At 58.1% G+C, this 16,079-nt stretch overlaps 1 protein-coding gene across 1 annotated transcript; it reads left to right on the top strand.

Annotated features, from left to right (window-relative positions):
• The first annotated feature begins 3,055 nt into the window (after positions 1 to 3,055).
• SAXO4 (stabilizer of axonemal microtubules 4) lies at positions 3,056 to 9,492 on the top strand. Its single transcript, XM_024574481.3, has 14 exons — positions 3,056 to 3,128; positions 3,605 to 3,741; positions 4,175 to 4,292; positions 4,530 to 4,683; positions 5,701 to 5,829; positions 6,432 to 6,495; positions 6,922 to 7,034; positions 7,416 to 7,475; positions 7,606 to 7,692; positions 8,007 to 8,120; positions 8,213 to 8,307; positions 8,509 to 8,676; positions 9,125 to 9,207; positions 9,392 to 9,492. The coding sequence occupies exons 2-13, from the start codon at positions 3,633 to 3,635 to the stop codon at positions 9,192 to 9,194; spliced, it is 1,281 nt and encodes a 426-aa protein (XP_024430249.2). The 5' UTR covers positions 3,056 to 3,128; positions 3,605 to 3,632; the 3' UTR covers positions 9,195 to 9,207; positions 9,392 to 9,492.
• The last annotated feature ends 6,587 nt before the right edge of the window (positions 9,493 to 16,079 follow it).

Genomic DNA, 16,079 nt, shown 5'->3' with positions numbered 1-16,079 from the left:
ACAATTTTTTCAAAAGTCTAGGTAGAACACACTCCCTTCTCCCCATCACTCTGAGCCTCCTGCTCTGTGAGGACTCAGTTCCCTCAGCTGCATCCCAGCATCCTGCTTTCCACTTTTTCATTATCTTGGCCAATTTGGCTGATTTTAAACCTTTCTTCTGTGGATTTTTGCCCAGCAGCACCTGGCACACACCAAGGAGCTGGGTACAGGAGAGCATATGGGAAATGAGTTTTTAAACAGGATTCAAAGAAAAAAACCCTGTCATCGAAGGCCAGATTTTGAAGATAGCAATATTAAAGTAGTGACCTGTACGACCTTTGGAGCCAGCTTGACTGGATTCACATAATAACCCCTCCCCCAGTTTACTGGCTGGGCACGTTAGTTCTACAGTCTCTCTGAGCCTCAGTTTCCTCATCTATGGAATGTAGGTGCTGAACCACCCACCGCACAGGAGCCCACCTTACTTATAGTGGTGAGGGTTAAATGTGCTAACAGGTGTGAAGCTGAGGACAGAGCTTGGTACCTCGTAAACGAACGCCGGATGAGTTTGCAGGTGTTGTCATCCAGATTCAAGCAGATTTAAACTTCTGCTCGAATGCCTCCTGGATAGAGAGCTCACTCCCCACCCCATTCCCCTGCCCAGGACAGCCAGTCCCCTTAGAAGGTTGGGTGTGGTTAGAAGCTTTTCCCTCCTTTGACCTGTCCCTTCCTGATAAGGGCCCCGGCCCTGGCCTCTGAGGCCAGCCACGAAGACACAGTCACCCAAAGCAACATGCACCGTGCTTGGTGCTGTGCTGTCTCCTTTGCCTGAGCTGAGCCTCCTTTAGGGGCTTGAAGTTCGCATAGCCCAGGGTACAGAGTGCGGGTGTCCATCCCCGTTCAGGACTAAGCAGCCACAGGGTGGTGTCCACTGGCCTCGGGCACCTGTCAGGGCCAGCCCCCATTGGCCCCAGCTAAGGGGTTGGCTAGGCCCATGGGCCTGGGCCCAAAATGTCCTCTTGCTGGTTCCTGAGCCTCCATCTTCCAGGCTTGGGGGGCGGGGCGGGCAGCTGCTGGTGCCCAGGGCCAGCCCCTGTTTATCTGTAGCCCTGCTTTCTCAATCTTACTGCTCAGAACTGGGCAGGTCTAGAAAGCAGAAAGAAGTCACCCGTCCAGCCAGGACAGTCTGTTGGGAAGCAGGCGGTGTTGAGCCCACAGCTAGAGTCTCACAACACTACAGACATATTGCCAGCACGTGCCAGCAGGCTTGGCACAATGCCAGAGTCAAAGTTGGCTCTACCCAAGGCTGTGTCCGGGGCATCTCGTCTGCTCCCTCCTCGGGCATCTCCACAGTCCCACAGCCTTATGAAGGCAGCACCTGCGGCATCTCCTGCAGTTCTGAGTTACAACCACTTGGTGTCGCCACACAGCAAAAAAACTCAAAGGCTGCCGAGAAGCCCGCAGCAGGTGGCCTTAATGGGAGTTCAGCCTGGGAGGGCCTCTCCCGCTTACAGAATTCCTGCCCAAGTGTTTTGTAGGTTCCAGCCCAGGTCGTCCCCCAGCTCAGGAGCTTCCCTCACAGCGCTGCCGGATGATTTCAAACCTTTCACCTCCCTGCTAAAAGGAAAACCTGGCCACAGCCTCCCTCAGCCCTGGAGCTACCTCCCCTCCGCTGAGCTTCTCCTCTCTACACAGTGACCCGGCCTCCAGAACCAGTCACCTCTGCTCCCAGTGGGCCAGGCGCCCCCACCGTTGTCCTGCGGGTCTTCCACATGGAATGCCGTCCCTTACCTCCACCTCCGCCTGGTGCAAGCCTGCTGCATGGGGTATTTCAACAACCCTGCCAGGCAGGCCCCGGGTTTCTCCCTTTACAGCTGCAGAAACAGGCTCGGAGAGTTGAAGGCTGGAGTCGCTCAGCTAGGGAGTGGCAGAAGTGGCTTTTGAGCTCTGGCCTCCTGGGCTCTTGAATTGAGCTTCCCTAGGTCGGAGACCCCTGCAGACCGTGGGTTCCCCGAGGGCAGGACCATGTGGAATTTCTGTTTTTAACCCTTGGGCCCAGACCTTTGCCAAGGTCTTTCCCTAACTCTAAGATGGCACCTACCATCTAAGTGCTTTGGACTAAGTGCTTTATAGGTACCATGACCCCACAGGTAGCTGCCATTATTACCCTCACTTTCCAGAAGGGGAAACCGAGGCACAACTCACAGGCATGTAAGCCTCTGCCATTGGACTGGGAGCTTCTCGCTGGAGGGCGGGGCAGCGTGCATTCACTTCTGTCCTGCAGCTTCTGGTCCCGGAACAGAAAACCATGGCTCTGGAGGGTGGGTGCCTGCCACACTTACCTGTCAGGTGCTGCGTCCGCGCTCTCCTCAGCACTACGAGGCAGGGCCAGTGGCAGCCCTGGGTGAAGGTGGGGCAATGGGGCGTGGAGAGGGTAAGTGCCTCGTCAAAGGATCTGTGTGAACCACACTCTCGACAGCTGTGGTTTATTGGGCCTGTAAACACGCTTCGCAGGGTGGTGTGGGGGTGGCTCTAGGAGGTGATGTGTGTAGGGGAGCTTGGCACAGGTTTGGCCCCAGCAGAAGACCGCAAACGTTAATTTACCGAGAGGCTTAGTGGGGTCTGGGCCCACCCACGTTGGAACATCAGCTCTATTTTCTGATTGCACTTTGCTGGGCGAAACTTCATTTTCCCTGTGTGACAAGAGGGATGATAATAGCTGCCTGGAAGAGCTTCTGAGAGCACTGGAAATAAAGGATGTAAAGTGTCTGATGAGAAGTGGGCACTCAATAAATGGGAGTGATTGTTTGGGATTATCTTTAATTTCGAGTCACTCAGACAACAGCGCTGCCTGGCCCTGGTTGGGGAGGCTGGTGACTGGGGGCGGGGGGCAGGGGGAGGACAGCTTCAGGAGGCAAGACCTCGCCTGGGCAGCTCCTGGCACCCCCTCCTGGCCAAGTCAGCACCTCAGTCAGCCTTGGCCCTAGAAGGGCGTCAGAGGCATGGGACGCTGTTGCTAGGTGCCGGTTGCTAGGCGACACACTGTTTCTCCTGGTCTGGCCACCTCCCAAGGGCCCAGGCTTCCCTGGAGCAGCTAGCTTCTGCCTCCTGCAGCCTCTCCCAGACCTCAGAACCACTGCGGAGGGCAGGTGAGGGTGGGGCCAGCTGTGGTTGGGCCCCGGGGAGAGCAGAGCCAACTTCTGGTGGTAGGTGGGCAAGGCTCAGGGAGCCAAGGGAGAAACAAGGAGCCTGGGGCTGGGAGTGAGCCTCCAGCTAGAGTAGCCAAGCATTCCAGACTGGCCAGAGGTTGTCTGACCATCAGACCCCAGAGGACAGTGTGTGGGATTAAGACCAGGGGCCAAGGAGTCAGGTACCCTGGGCCTGAGGCCTGACTCTGCCACTTACCATGTGCCAACCCTTTATCACTTGGAACCTCAGGTTCCGGGCTATACAATGGGAAGTTCCTAATAAGGCGTGGGGAAGGGGACATGAGACACAGGGCACATGAGATGATCGATGACAGTGACTAGTCCTTTCTTCAGTCTGAGGTGCGGGTGTTGGTGGAGGGGGCAGGCTGGGGTCCTGGGGCTGCTGGGCTGCCCAGCTCTCTGTGCCTCCTTCCTAGGTCCTCCGGGGCCCTGCCCCACAGCACCATGATGGGGAAACTCCCCCTGGGGGTTGTCTCCCCTTATGTGAAGATGAGTTCGGGGGGCTGCACAGACCCCCTGAAGTTCTATGCCACCAGCTACTGCGTAGCCTACGGTGAGGGCAGCCTTGGAGCAGGACCTTCCCCCAGGACACAGGCATGACAGGGGAGGCCCTCCTGCTGGGAGAGAAGCAGCCCCTCTGGCCTGTCACACACTCAGGGTGACCCCAGCCTACTGAACCAACTGGTCCCCTGAGCCCCGCAAGGACCGGTCCACCCCCGCACTGTCAGCTGGCCCCGCCCTGTCGTCCCTGTCCAAGAACGCATCCTGTGACCCTGCCACACTGACCTGGCAACTCTGCCACCCCCTGCCAGTGCCCCGAAAGGCTGAGCTTGTTTTCTCTCACGTCTGTTCCTGCCCCTGGCTTCACGCCTTCTCCATTAGGGGCCCCTGGGCCCTGAGGTGGTGCTGGCCCTGCCTGGAAGCCCACCCTCTGCTCTCCCACGCTCCTGACCTTGGGTCCTGCCTCGCGGCTTCCCCTCTGGCAGGTCAGGAGGAGTTCAAGCCCTGCGAGGGCAGTCACAAAGGCACCGGCTACAAATCAAATTACCGGCCTGTGGTCTCAAACCAAGCCAGTCTCAATGCCCTGGACAATCCAGCCATGGGGTATGGTCTGTATGCCCTGCCCCCCCGCCTGCTGGGCCTTAGCTCTCACAGACATCCATGCAAGGGGACCCTGAGCCCTGCCTGCCTAGGTCTGGGGCCCTGGGGCACTCAGGGCCGGGTGCCTTGCCATGGGCCCAAGGGACTTCTGAGGCATCTGTGGGAGGTTTGAGGGAGGCAGAAAGCTTCCGGACAGGAGCATTGCAGGCTCTGGTGTGAGAGCTCCCGCTCCACCCTCAGGGAACGAGTCCAGGACAATTTCCAGACAGTAACCAGTCAGAGTTACCGCCCCCTGGTGGTGTCCGATGGCACAAACCCGCTGCCTGGCAACTTGTACCAAACCGACTCTGGCTACTCTCTGGAGAAGGCCAATTTGGTACCCACCACCAAGGAGGTCAGTGCTGGGCTAGGGCCAGGAGAGAGGGGAGCCCTAGGGTGGGGTTGGGGTGGAAGAAGGGGTGGGGGGTGGAAAGAGTGGGGATTCCTCCGGCAGGATGGGACTGCCCTGCCAAGGACTGGTCAAGGGTGAGGTGTCTGGGTGTGAAGGAGCCGCATTGTAGGCTGGGGTCCACTTACCTTTATCACTTTTTCCGTTATCCATGTCCCCACCATCCCCACCCCCTCCACCTCCACCCCCCACCCCATGCCCATCTCCAGTCCCGTTCCCTCCCACCCCAGCCCCAGCCCCACGGTCCCCACCACCCCATCCACCTCTCCAAGCCCCCACACCCACCCCACTATCCATGTCCCATTCACTTTCGTCATCATCATCCCCACCTTCTCCATTTCTCCCTTTGTTATGGCCAGCATTCCCATCACCAACATGCCCCCAGATACGCACGCACTCGTTCACTCATTCTTTCCTTCACTCATTCAACTAGGGTTCTGAACATCTGTATTTGAAGGTGATGAATGCTGGGGAAAACCTACGATGGGGAAGAGGCAGGGGGTGGAGCAGGAGTGAAGGGGTTACTACTGCAAATCAGAAGGGTCAAATAAGGTTGCTATGGAGACGTTAGACAAAGGCTTAAGGGAGGTTAGCGTTTGCCTCAACTGCAGCAATGTGAGGGAGGAGTGTTCTAGGCCATGAGACAGCACGTGCAAAGGCTCTGAGGCAGGGTGTGTGGGGGGGTGTCTGAGGTGAGGAGGGACAGCAAGGAGGCAGGTACTGGAGAGGAGTGGGGAGCCGAGGGCCTTGTGGGCTGCTGTCAGGATGTGGGAGTCCACTCTGGGTACTCTGTGAATACTCAGGGCCCTGAGCAGAGGAGGGAGGGATAGGACCCAACCTCATTGTAAAGGGACCCCTTAGGCCTCTGTGCAGATACTCTATAGGGGTCAAGGGCAGAATCAGAGTCAGAAAGTGACTGTCAACCCCTCACCAGGTGGGTCATTGGTTCCTCCCTCCTCCCAGGTCAGAAAGGTCCATTTTGACACCCAGGACTATGGGCCCCAGTCCATCACAGGGCTGGAGCCCAAGCACATGCCCCTGCTCCACCAGCCGCAGAGAAAGGGCTCACTGGAGTGGGAGAATGCGTGCCACGTGAGTGGGCGGGGCCCCACAGCAGGCTGTGGGCGGGGCAGAGGGGCGCCCACCTCATTCTCCTTCCTTTGCACTGACGCACTTAGGAAACCAACTGAACTTGGGCTCAGGGCACCAAGAAACACTGGGGTGAGCGAGGGGTTGGATATTTCCAAGGAGGCCGCAGAGGAGTCCTTACATGGGGATCCTAGGATTTAACACCCCGGCCCCCTCCCCCTCTCCCTGATCCCGACACCTTGAATCCAGGCACAGAATTGTGACGTGAGCACCCATTTTCTTCCTTCTGTGTCTTTCCTCTCCTTGGGCCCCTCCTGCTCTGGGTCCCAGGGGCTCCAGGCCCCGTTGCTCATTACCGGGAATCCTGCGCAGGCTGTGACTTAGTTTTCATTGCTGCGGGGGGAACCGTGCTCCGATGAGCTTCTGGCCCCGGGATGTCCGATCAGACAGCGGTTTGTGCCGGGGTGTCATCCTGGCCCTCGGGTCTCAGAACATGCCACACAGGTCTGCTCAGAGCACAGACTCCGAAGAGCTGCCACTGCCCGGGATGGCCTTCCAGCCCCGGCCTACCTGTGTCCCCCACTGCTCTACCCTCTGTGTTCCAGGGGCCACGCTTCATGACGTCCGAGTATAATTCCAAGTATCTCAACGAGCCCTCAAGCCAGCCAGGTGGGAGCTTGTCTGAGCTCATCCCTCCCTCCCACTGTACCTCCCTACCCCTGGCCCCAGGAGAGACCCCTGGGGAACCGGAGCTGGCACTGCACTAAGGAGCCCCAGTGGAAGAAAAGAACATACAGGCAGCGTGGGGGAACGTCTCTCCCGGCCGACCCTAGTTAGCGCCTTAAGTCTTCCAAACCTCAATGGACAGCTCACTCACAGTGCAGTGCCCACTGGCCTCCCGCCCTGTCCTTCCTTCTGCTCCTCTCTCCTTTTCTGCCCTGCATTCCCGATTCCTCCAGGGGCCCATGGTCCTGGAGGTTTGGGCCTCCAGGTCCTTGGAGCTGGCTCCTTCCATGCCCGCTGGGACTCTGAGCCTCTGGAGGCCACGCAGGTCGGGGCAGGTGGCTGGGGAGCACAGGGGGCTGTCTTTTGCAGATCTCTTGCAGAAGAAGTCAATTGGTGCCAAAGAGGATTCCAGCTTCGCCAAGGAATCCACCAAGAACCCCATTGTCTTCCAGCCGCCTTCTCAGGCCCTCCCTGGGGACCCAGTGAGTAAGACTGGGCCCCACGAGAATCTCAGGGAGATTGAAGCCCTCCAGTCTGGGAATTTCTGGCTTAAAAAAAAAATCATGAGTTCCAGAACCTTTTGTTCAAACACAAGATGAAAGAACTTGGGCAAAAATCACGGTCCAATGCACCCACCTTATGGATGAGCAGCTTGAGGTCTGGCGAGGAGAAGCTGTGTAGCCAAGGTCACTCGGCATTCGGACAGGACCCCTGCCGACTGGTGCTATGGCCTCCTCTCCATTCTCCCCAAACTCTTCCCTTTCCTCAGTCACCCCGTGGTACCCCTGTGTGCAGAGCCCCCCTCTGCACCAAGAGGGCAGCTGCCTCTGTCGGCTGATGCTCCTCTGCCCACCTCTTCCCAGGTGCTCCTTCCTGGCCAGAGCGTCACCAAGTCAGACTTCCTCCCCATGACCTACCCTCGTGTAAGTGCAGCCGCAGTCGGGGGAGGGGCGCCTGCCCCAGCAGAGGAGCCCCTGGGAGGCTGTGAGGACTGTGCGCTGCAGGGTACAGCAGGGGCGGGCTCGGGTCCCAGCGGCTGCTTTGTTGTCTCAGGGGGATGGGCTGCTGCCCCAGATGGCCAGAGGCTCCGAGCGGGAGACAGGCTTCAGCCGAGTGAATGAGAGGACTCTCAACTCCAGAGTGAGTGGCCTTGGGGCTCCTTTGAAGAAGAGGCCCTCAGAGGGGAGGAGATGGGGTTTCTTGGACGGGGGCTGGCTCCGAAGCATGGGAAGAATCAGGGTATTTGGACTCCCTGTGGAGGGTAAGGGCCAAGCCGCTGGAAGGGAGGGCGTGTTGGACACTGAATTCAGTGTGGTTGAGGGGGCTGGGGAGGTTGGGGAGGTTGGGGGTCTGGGGCAGGCTGTGGCTACACGTGCCTCTGCCTGACACTCCTCCTTCCTTGCTGCCTCAGCCTGGCCACTGAGCCCCCCATCTTGTGGTTCTGTCCCCTGCAGGCGTGCCCTCCTGGCCCAGAATTCAGCAGTATGAGCCACTGGCAATTCCAGCACCCCCAGCGGGTACAACAGACAAATGTTCCCCTTCCTGGCCGGGAGATCGTGGGGAACAAGGTGAGGCCTGTGGTATCCACCCCCCACCCCCCACCCCCATCCCGGCCCCCTCCTGACCTGACAGGTCCCCTCTGTCTATCGCTGCTTTGCAGGAGCCCACAGGGTACAGCCTCAACAACCCTAGCTACGTCCGGAGCCCCTGCGAGCCGAACTTGGATAATCACTACCTGACCACCTACAACCAAGGGTGAGTCCCTTCCCTGCCCAAATGTGGGGCTGTGCAGCTGACTCTGCAGACAGGGAGACGGAGGCCGGGACAAGCAATGAGCTCACAGCCTGTGAGGAAGCCCAGCGCATAGGCAGCCTGCGCCCTGCTGGAGCCCAGGACAGGCTGCGGAGGTGGGCAGAGGCCGCCTTCCTGCCCACAGCCCCCCCTCCTGTGCTGCAGGTACTTCGAGAACATCCCCAAGGGGCTAGACAGAGAAGGTAGCTGGACTCGAGGTACCATCCAGCCACAGAAGCCTGGAGGCCACGCCCTCAACCAGCCAGTCACCCGCCTGGTGGCCACCCCCAACCCCACGGAGAGCCTGAGTCACCTCCACCCCCACGTGGGAAGGTAGCATGCCCTCCTTCCCTCCCTGCCTCCCTCCCTCCTGCTCTGTCCTTGGCTGGTTCCAGGCCTTTCCCCAGCCTCTTCTCCCTCGTTCCGTCTGTCTGTCCTTCTGAGAGGCCCATGCCCTCTCTCTGGCTTGTTCATTGCTTCTCCTGCCCACATGGCTCTACCAGCCCCCAGCGACCAGAGGCCAGCTTTGTACCTGCTCCCTGCCAGGCTGCATGTGGTAGTGGAGGGTGGGGGAGGGGGACACAAAACTGAATGGACTGTGGTTATGCCTTACTCTGAATCTTCCTGCTCAACTCAATTCCTCAAAAATTACGTTCATGCCGACAATGGCCCTGAGCTGGCAGGCAAGGAATGTCTGTGGCTTGGCTGCTGTGGCAGAGTGCGGGCCCCTCCGGGCTCACTGCCCCACCCTTCCCTCATCATGGCCCCTTTCTCACTGCAGAACCCTGATCTCAACTGACCCCTTCTACCGCCCCACTCCTTACAGCAGCCGCTTCAATGCCCCCCACTGAACCTGAGCTCTGGGTAAGGGCTGGGGGACCCCACTGTAGCTGCTTCCCCTTTGGTAGTAGCTATTGAGGGCCAGCCCCACCTCCCAAGCCCTGAGTCAAGGAAGCCCTGCCTGTGGACCCCAGCCCCAGAGTTGGGGGGTGGGCGAGTGCACAGAACCCCCCAGGGCCCTTCAGACCTCGCCTTCATTTCCCCACAGGTTTGCCATCCCCATGGGACGGGAGCCGGCTACTGTCCCCATTCTATCTCCAGTGCCCTGGGGACTCCCCCGGTCACTTTGCTAATGAAATAAAGAGCAGAGGAGCAGCGCAGTGTGTCCGTGGCTGCCAGGGGTGGCTGGGGAAAGGAGGGTTGAGAGTGGGGCAGGTGCAGGGGTGGAGGGGCAAGCGCCAGGTGCGGAGCTGGGGAGACCTGGGTGACTCACTGTGACACTGTAGACAAGACACTTCACTGTTGAGACCCAGTTTCTACTCCTGTGTGGGGGTCTCCTGTGAGCTGTGCTAAGTGCTAGGTCAAGTGTGGAAGGGAGGAGGCCCCAGGGAAGGGGCCGGTGGGCCAGGGAGGAGGGGGAGGCAGAGGTGGTGCGGTTGTTGAGAGGCCTCAGATACCTGGTCTGTGAAACGGGTGGGAGGTCAGGGCAGGACTTCCAGGCCCTTCTGGGTCCCGTACTGGGTGATTTGAAAGAGAGGGGAGGACAGGGTGGGGGCAGGAGGAGTCCCAGAGGTCTCTCTGCAGAGACAGACGGAGGCTGGGAAACCCTCCCACCCACAGTCACGCACACTCACCAAAGCACAGACAGATGCAAGATGCGCAGACTCCCGAAGACACGCGCAGCAGACACATATGGATACAAAAATGCCAGCAGACAAGTACACGCAGACTCACTAACAGGCACACATGGAAACAGGGAAACACAAAACAATCATGGTCATAAACACAGCTTGTCACCTGAATGTGCACGGTGCTTCTACATGCATGTATACACAGATGCAGGCAGACCTACAGACATACCAACACACACAGGCCCGACACACACACACACACACAGATGGACAGAGACTCACAGGACAGACACCCCCCACCACACTCCACTTCTCCATTTCCTGCCCCCCCTACCCCCAGGTGTCTTCTTACAGCTGGTCTTTCCTGCTCACCCACCCTCCCCTGCGGCTCAATGGAAGATACGGTGTCTCGAGTTGTGGACACTGGAGCCTGGTCACAGCCTCTCTCTGTTGCCTCCCCCTCTCCCCTCATCCTGCACCCAGTTTCCAGGCCTGTGAGCTGGGGCTGCTCCACGGTTTCCTGAGCTGGAGCTGTGGACCCTGCCCAAAGTGAGGGTGCCAAGCAGTGCCCCTGTGATCCCTTAGCCCCTGCCTTCTCCCCTGCAGCCTCTCTCCAGGTAGCTCATCCTGGCCTCCCTGCAAGGACCCTGGGTGCAGCCCCAGGGTCTGCATGGGGACGGAGAGGCCCAGGGGAGTAGGTTGGCAGGAAGGGAATCTAGGAGGGGCCAAGGCTAAGCCTGGGCGGTTCTGGAGCCTCCACCTGGCGCAGGGCCTGGATTTCCCATCTCCCAGATGAGACAGACATGGAGAGGTGGAGGGACTGCCCCCAGGTCACACAGCCGGTGAGGACTGTAGGTGGGGGCCTGGCCTGCTGGTGAGGGGTAGGAGGGGAGCCCAGAGTGACCGTAGCCTGCTGGGAGCCGGAGTAGACCCCAGGTCACACCTGGCTTCCTGGCCTTTGCCCACCCACCAGGTTACTTGGGGCAGGCCCCTGGCAGCAGATCTTGAATTAAATGCGCAGAGTAGCCAGTTTGGGGCACCAAGGGAGGCAAGACTGTGGGCAAAGACACAGAGGAGGGGCCAGCCCAAAGCTTGGCCTGAGAAGGGGGCAGAGAGCAAGAGTGGCTGAAGGGACGGGCCTCGGCCGCGTCCCTCCCCTCTGTGCTGTCTGGTGAGTGTGGGGGCTGACAGTGTGTCTGTGCTTTGGGGGCACCTGTCCCCTTGCCCCTCTGAGACTTGAGTCTCCTCTCTGGCTCGGGCCAGCATCAGCGCAACACCCTCTCCTTACCGGGCCCAGGCAGGCTGTTAGCAGAGTGCAGCTGTCCAGGCTGGGTTCAAATCTCAGCTCCTCACACTGGGGGCTGCCTCCGGCTGCCAGCTGTGGAGGCCACCCGAGCGTTCTGAGTGGAAGTTAATAGCAGTACCCACATCGTGGGCCAAATGAGAAGATGTATAAAGCACTTGGCTCACAGGTAGTAGCTGCCTTGGTGCTGGAGCAGAGGAGATAGAAGCCTAGGCAGGAAGAGGGACTTGAGCAAGGGCATATGGCAGGTAGTCACAGGACCTGGCCTTTGTCCCCTCCTGCTTGGCCCTGGACAGAGTCCCTCAGGCCCCTTGTCGGGGAGCAGGCCCCCTCTTATCTGGGAGGACATGGGGGGTGGTCCACCTGCTTGTCCTCGTGTGGAGGCCTAGGCTGCCTCCCTGAGGCCAGCTGCTGCCAGGACCTCCTGGAAGCTGCCTGCCCCTCCCCTCACCTGCAAACCAGGCTTCATGAGTTCAGGTGAGTCACTCCTTCCAGAGGGTGCCAATTGTAGCTGCTGCCAAAAGCTTCCTGCCCCTCCCCAGGGACGTTCTAGAAACCCATCCGAGGTCTACAATGGAGATGATTAACCTTTATTAAGCCCCCACAGCCTGCTGGATGCTGGAAATTTTCCGTGGGCCTTCATCTTTTCAGCAAGAACACAGAGAGACCTCCCTCCGGGGGAAGTTTGGGGACACAGGTGGGTGCTGCGCTGACTCCACGGCTGTGGGGGTGTGGAGCCCCAAGGGCTGATGGGACAACAGGATCAGGACAGACACCGGGTGCTGCGTGATGGGCCCCCCTCCTGACGCATAGGGACACATGTGAGGCTGCTGCTTGTCATCGCGCAGTGGCAGCTGATGTTGGCAGGTACCATCTGGCTTGGGTCACACAGTGACATGCAGAGTCGCCAGCTCAAAGGCTTGACAGCGGGCCAGCTGGGAAAAGGCATCCATCCGTGGGAACTGGGGGCCAGGGGGAGGCAGGAAGCCCTGCGTGGGGAGCGGCAGGAGGGTGGGCATGCCATGCGCAGACAGATGGAGGGCCTGAAACTCGGAATCCGATCCCCGGTTTCCTCCCTGACCATCTGGAGGGACACCCATTCCCGCGGAACTGTTCCCTGAGCAGGAGAATGTGCAAGGACACAGGAGGAATCAGACCCAGGAGCCCCCCCACCGCCACCCAGTGCCGATACTTCTCGCTTCTCAAGATGTTGTTGCTGCAGACAGGGCTCTGCCAAGAAAGTTTTTTGAGTTGTAAAACTGTACCCTGGAAGGAACTTTGGAAGAACCAGCTCAACCTGAGCCAGAGAGATGGAGCAGCCTCCCCAAGCAACCTGGCTTAGTGCGCATACTCGGGCCTCTCTGCTGAGTACAGGCCATTCCCAGCACATCACTGAGCTGGGGGCCTTAGAGGGGTGGGCAGAAGTGAGGCCTGGAAGCTTCCTAGGAGAGCTAGCAGAAGTCTGGCCATGAAATCTGGCAGAGCTCTTTGCAAGCTACAGAAACCAACTTTGGCTAATCGAAGCAGAAGGTGGATTTTGGAGATCACAGAACCTTCAGATGGGCCTGAGAACAAAGCTGAGAGCCTGTGCAGCTAAGAACCTGGGTGTCCGTCCTCAGAAGGGACCCTGCCTGGTCCCTGCAGCTCTGCATTGGAACTTTTCATTTCCAATACAAAACCAGGGGTGGGTGCTTCTGATGGGTGGCTTCCAGGTCACACGTCTCTATTCAACTTGCAAAGGAAGCTGGGGAGGTGAGTTTCCAGCCTTTTCAGCTTCCACACTAGGACTTGTGGGTTCTGTTTTATATGGCGGTTGGAATTCTCCAGCACAGGAGAATGCTGGGTGGCCCAGAGAGTTCAAATGTCCTTCACATACGGGTGCCGTCAAGAAGGGAACAGGCCCTGGTGGAGCACTTCCTCTGCACCAGCGCCTTGCACACTGGGTAAGGATGTGCTGGCCCTTTGCAAGACTTTGGGAAGGATGCCCTTCCTCGGCTGCCCTGATGCTATACCAATGTGCAAGGCCCCTAATGCAAACAGAGCCCCTTGGACACGGTTCCGTCATGCACTGCACCCCCTGCTCAGCTGTGTGCTCGGCAGGTGCGGGTTTCACAGGCTCATAGGCACTCAGAAATGCCCTTTGGTCTCTCTCTAATGACACTGAACAAAGACATCCATCTGGTTGCTTCCAGTCCCACTCAGTGCCCTTTGAATGTAACTCGGTCCATCCAATCAGGTCAGGAATTCTGCCACTCCTCCTTTCTATGCTCTTCTCCCAGGAGGGTGCACATGTTCACGGAGCTTACTGTTGGAGGAGAGGCAGCCATCCATGCTCACTCCCCCTGCGTGTGTGATTTCTGAGGGCTTCGTCATCCATGCCTGTCCTTCCTGCACCTGCCCTGAAGCAACTGTGACACTCTGACCTCTGCTTGCCGGGGTCACACGCGTTCGACCCTTCAGCTGCCTCACCTGGACCACTCATGCAGCCCCTCCAGGTCCACCAGCCTGCTCTCAGTCACACCTCGCTCATTGCGGGGGTGCAGAAACTTCCGGAGTTTCCCCCTCAGGACCCAGGGCTGTGTGGAGGGGTCAGTGGAGGGGCTAGTTCACCTCCCTTTTGGTTCTGCCGAGGCCTCTCCAGAAAGTCAGGGAAGCTTGTGGGAGGCCTGTCGCCTCCTAGGCCACAGATGGTAAGAATGTGCAGGTCCCCTCTGCCCTGGTGTCCCCCAAATACATCTGCTCTTTTTCGTGCCACCCACAGACTCAGCCCAGAGTGGGGAGTGCCCGGGGCTCCTTTGCCAGCGACATCCACGTTTAGGGATGCTGCTCCGCCCCCTTTCTCCCACCTGCAGGATGAGTGTTTATCTCCTTTTGGGTGGGACTGTGGCTTCTGTGATGACGCATGCTTCCCCCACTCCAAGGCTGACAGCATCGGCTCCCTGCTACCCAAGTTCAAAGCCAAGCTTTTGGACCAACAAAAAAGGTTTCTCTCTCAAAACCCAGCTCTTGCAAGGCTATAGCCTCAGCTATGGGTTTCAAAGCTTTTTTTGCAACTCAAAGCCAATGATTTGACTCTCTGTTCTGAGTTCCCCCTGGGGAACTGGAATATAGGAAGGACTGAGGGGAATGGATAGCAGGACATGGTCTGCAGTGGAGCAGCAGCCAATATCTCAAAACGAGCATGCCCAGCTCCCTCCTAGCGCACTGACGCTTCGTGCTAATCCTGGAGGAGAGAGGTTGCACCCATTCCAGGGCCGGGGCTGGGGTGAAGTGAGCGAGGCACTTTCCCAGGCACACAATTTAAAGGGCCAAACCACTGAGTAATCCAGATTAAAAAAAAAAAATACTTGAATGCAATCATTTAAAAAATCAAACGGAATGCAAAAAAGTCCATGAAGAACAACACAGAAAACATTTAAAGTCAGACAGGGTTAGTACTGCTGGTCTTTCCTTTGCCATGGGCTCCAGTACGGCCCATCACAGCACTGGCACTGAGTTGTCTTTGTTGCACTGAACTATTATTTATCTTGATTACCCAGTGTTTTGGCACCCCCTTAAATTTTGTGCCTGGGGCAAGTGCCTTGCTGACCTCACCCTAGTGCTGGTTCGGATTCATTCTTTAGATGTGAAATCGAGGTCCAGAGAGAGCGGGCAGCTCCAGAGGGGCAGGTGGCCCCAGGGAAGCTGTGGGGCAGAGGCTGCCTGTTCGTTCATCCCACACATATTGGTCAAGTAGGTGCGATGCAGCTGAGTGCAATGGAACGTCCTCGAACAAGGTCCCTACCCTCATGGAGCTCGTGTCTTAGCACAGAGGAGACAGACTTCAAGGAATTTGGAGTTATTTATTTAATTGGAATTGGAATAAGTACTTTGAAGAAGAAAGGTGGGAGTTCAAGAACATATGACGTGGGGGCTTGATGTGCGCTGGAGGATCCGGAGGGGCTCCCTGACAGAGAGAGGTTTCAGCGGAAAGCTTACGGGATGAGCAATGAGAGCCAAGCAGAGTGGGAAGAAGAGGGTCCAGCATGTGCCAAGGTCCTGGGGTGGGGAGAAGCTGACGCATTTGAGAAACTGCAAGGAAATGTGTTAGGCAGTCCAGGCTGATTCTGGAATCAACAGCTCTTACCTCTAAGTGGCTGAACGTGTTAAAAGTATTTCTCATTTGCTTCCCAGTCTAATGTGGCTCACGTAGCTCATCACCACATGGGGACTCGGGGATCCAGTTTCCTCCCCCTTTAACACTGCGGAAAATAAGAGAGTGGAAGATTGTGCGTGGATATGGCGCACATGATTCCTCCCACCTCTGTCAGCCCAGTGCTCGTTCCAGAGCCCAGTCCCATCAGCCCTCGGGGAGTTCAGGAAGAAAAGGGGGAAACAGAAGTTGTTGACTCTTGTCTGCCCCTGCCATACTGAGGGGACTAGGTCAGACGCATCCTTGGCAGTCATGGTCAGGACCTGGGTCTGCAGTCTTGGAGCAGAAGGTCCAACTTGAACTTGGCCACAGATCTAGGAAGGTGTTAACCTAAGGGCAGCTGCCAGCTGTGACCACGGTGGTCTCTTCCAGGAGGAAGGAGTCATCATGTGAGAACCCACTTTGGAATGTGGAGGTCTCCCAGAACCGATTAGGATGGTCAGGTGCCCATCCATGGCATGGAGGTGTGTCCCCAACACCAAGCCAACCTCACTACCTGGCCTCTGTCGCTCCAGCTCTTGAGTCCCTGGGAGGGATGGGAGGGCTCTCAGCTATCAACAGACCAGCCAGGCTGCTCTCAAGAGCTCTGGTTTCAGAGAATGTGATCCCC

This window comes from Desmodus rotundus, chromosome 5 (genome assembly GCF_022682495.2).
Source record: "Desmodus rotundus isolate HL8 chromosome 5, HLdesRot8A.1, whole genome shotgun sequence".
NCBI classification, from domain to species: domain Eukaryota; kingdom Metazoa; phylum Chordata; class Mammalia; order Chiroptera; family Phyllostomidae; genus Desmodus; species Desmodus rotundus.
This window is presented reverse-complemented; position numbering and strand designations above follow the sequence as displayed.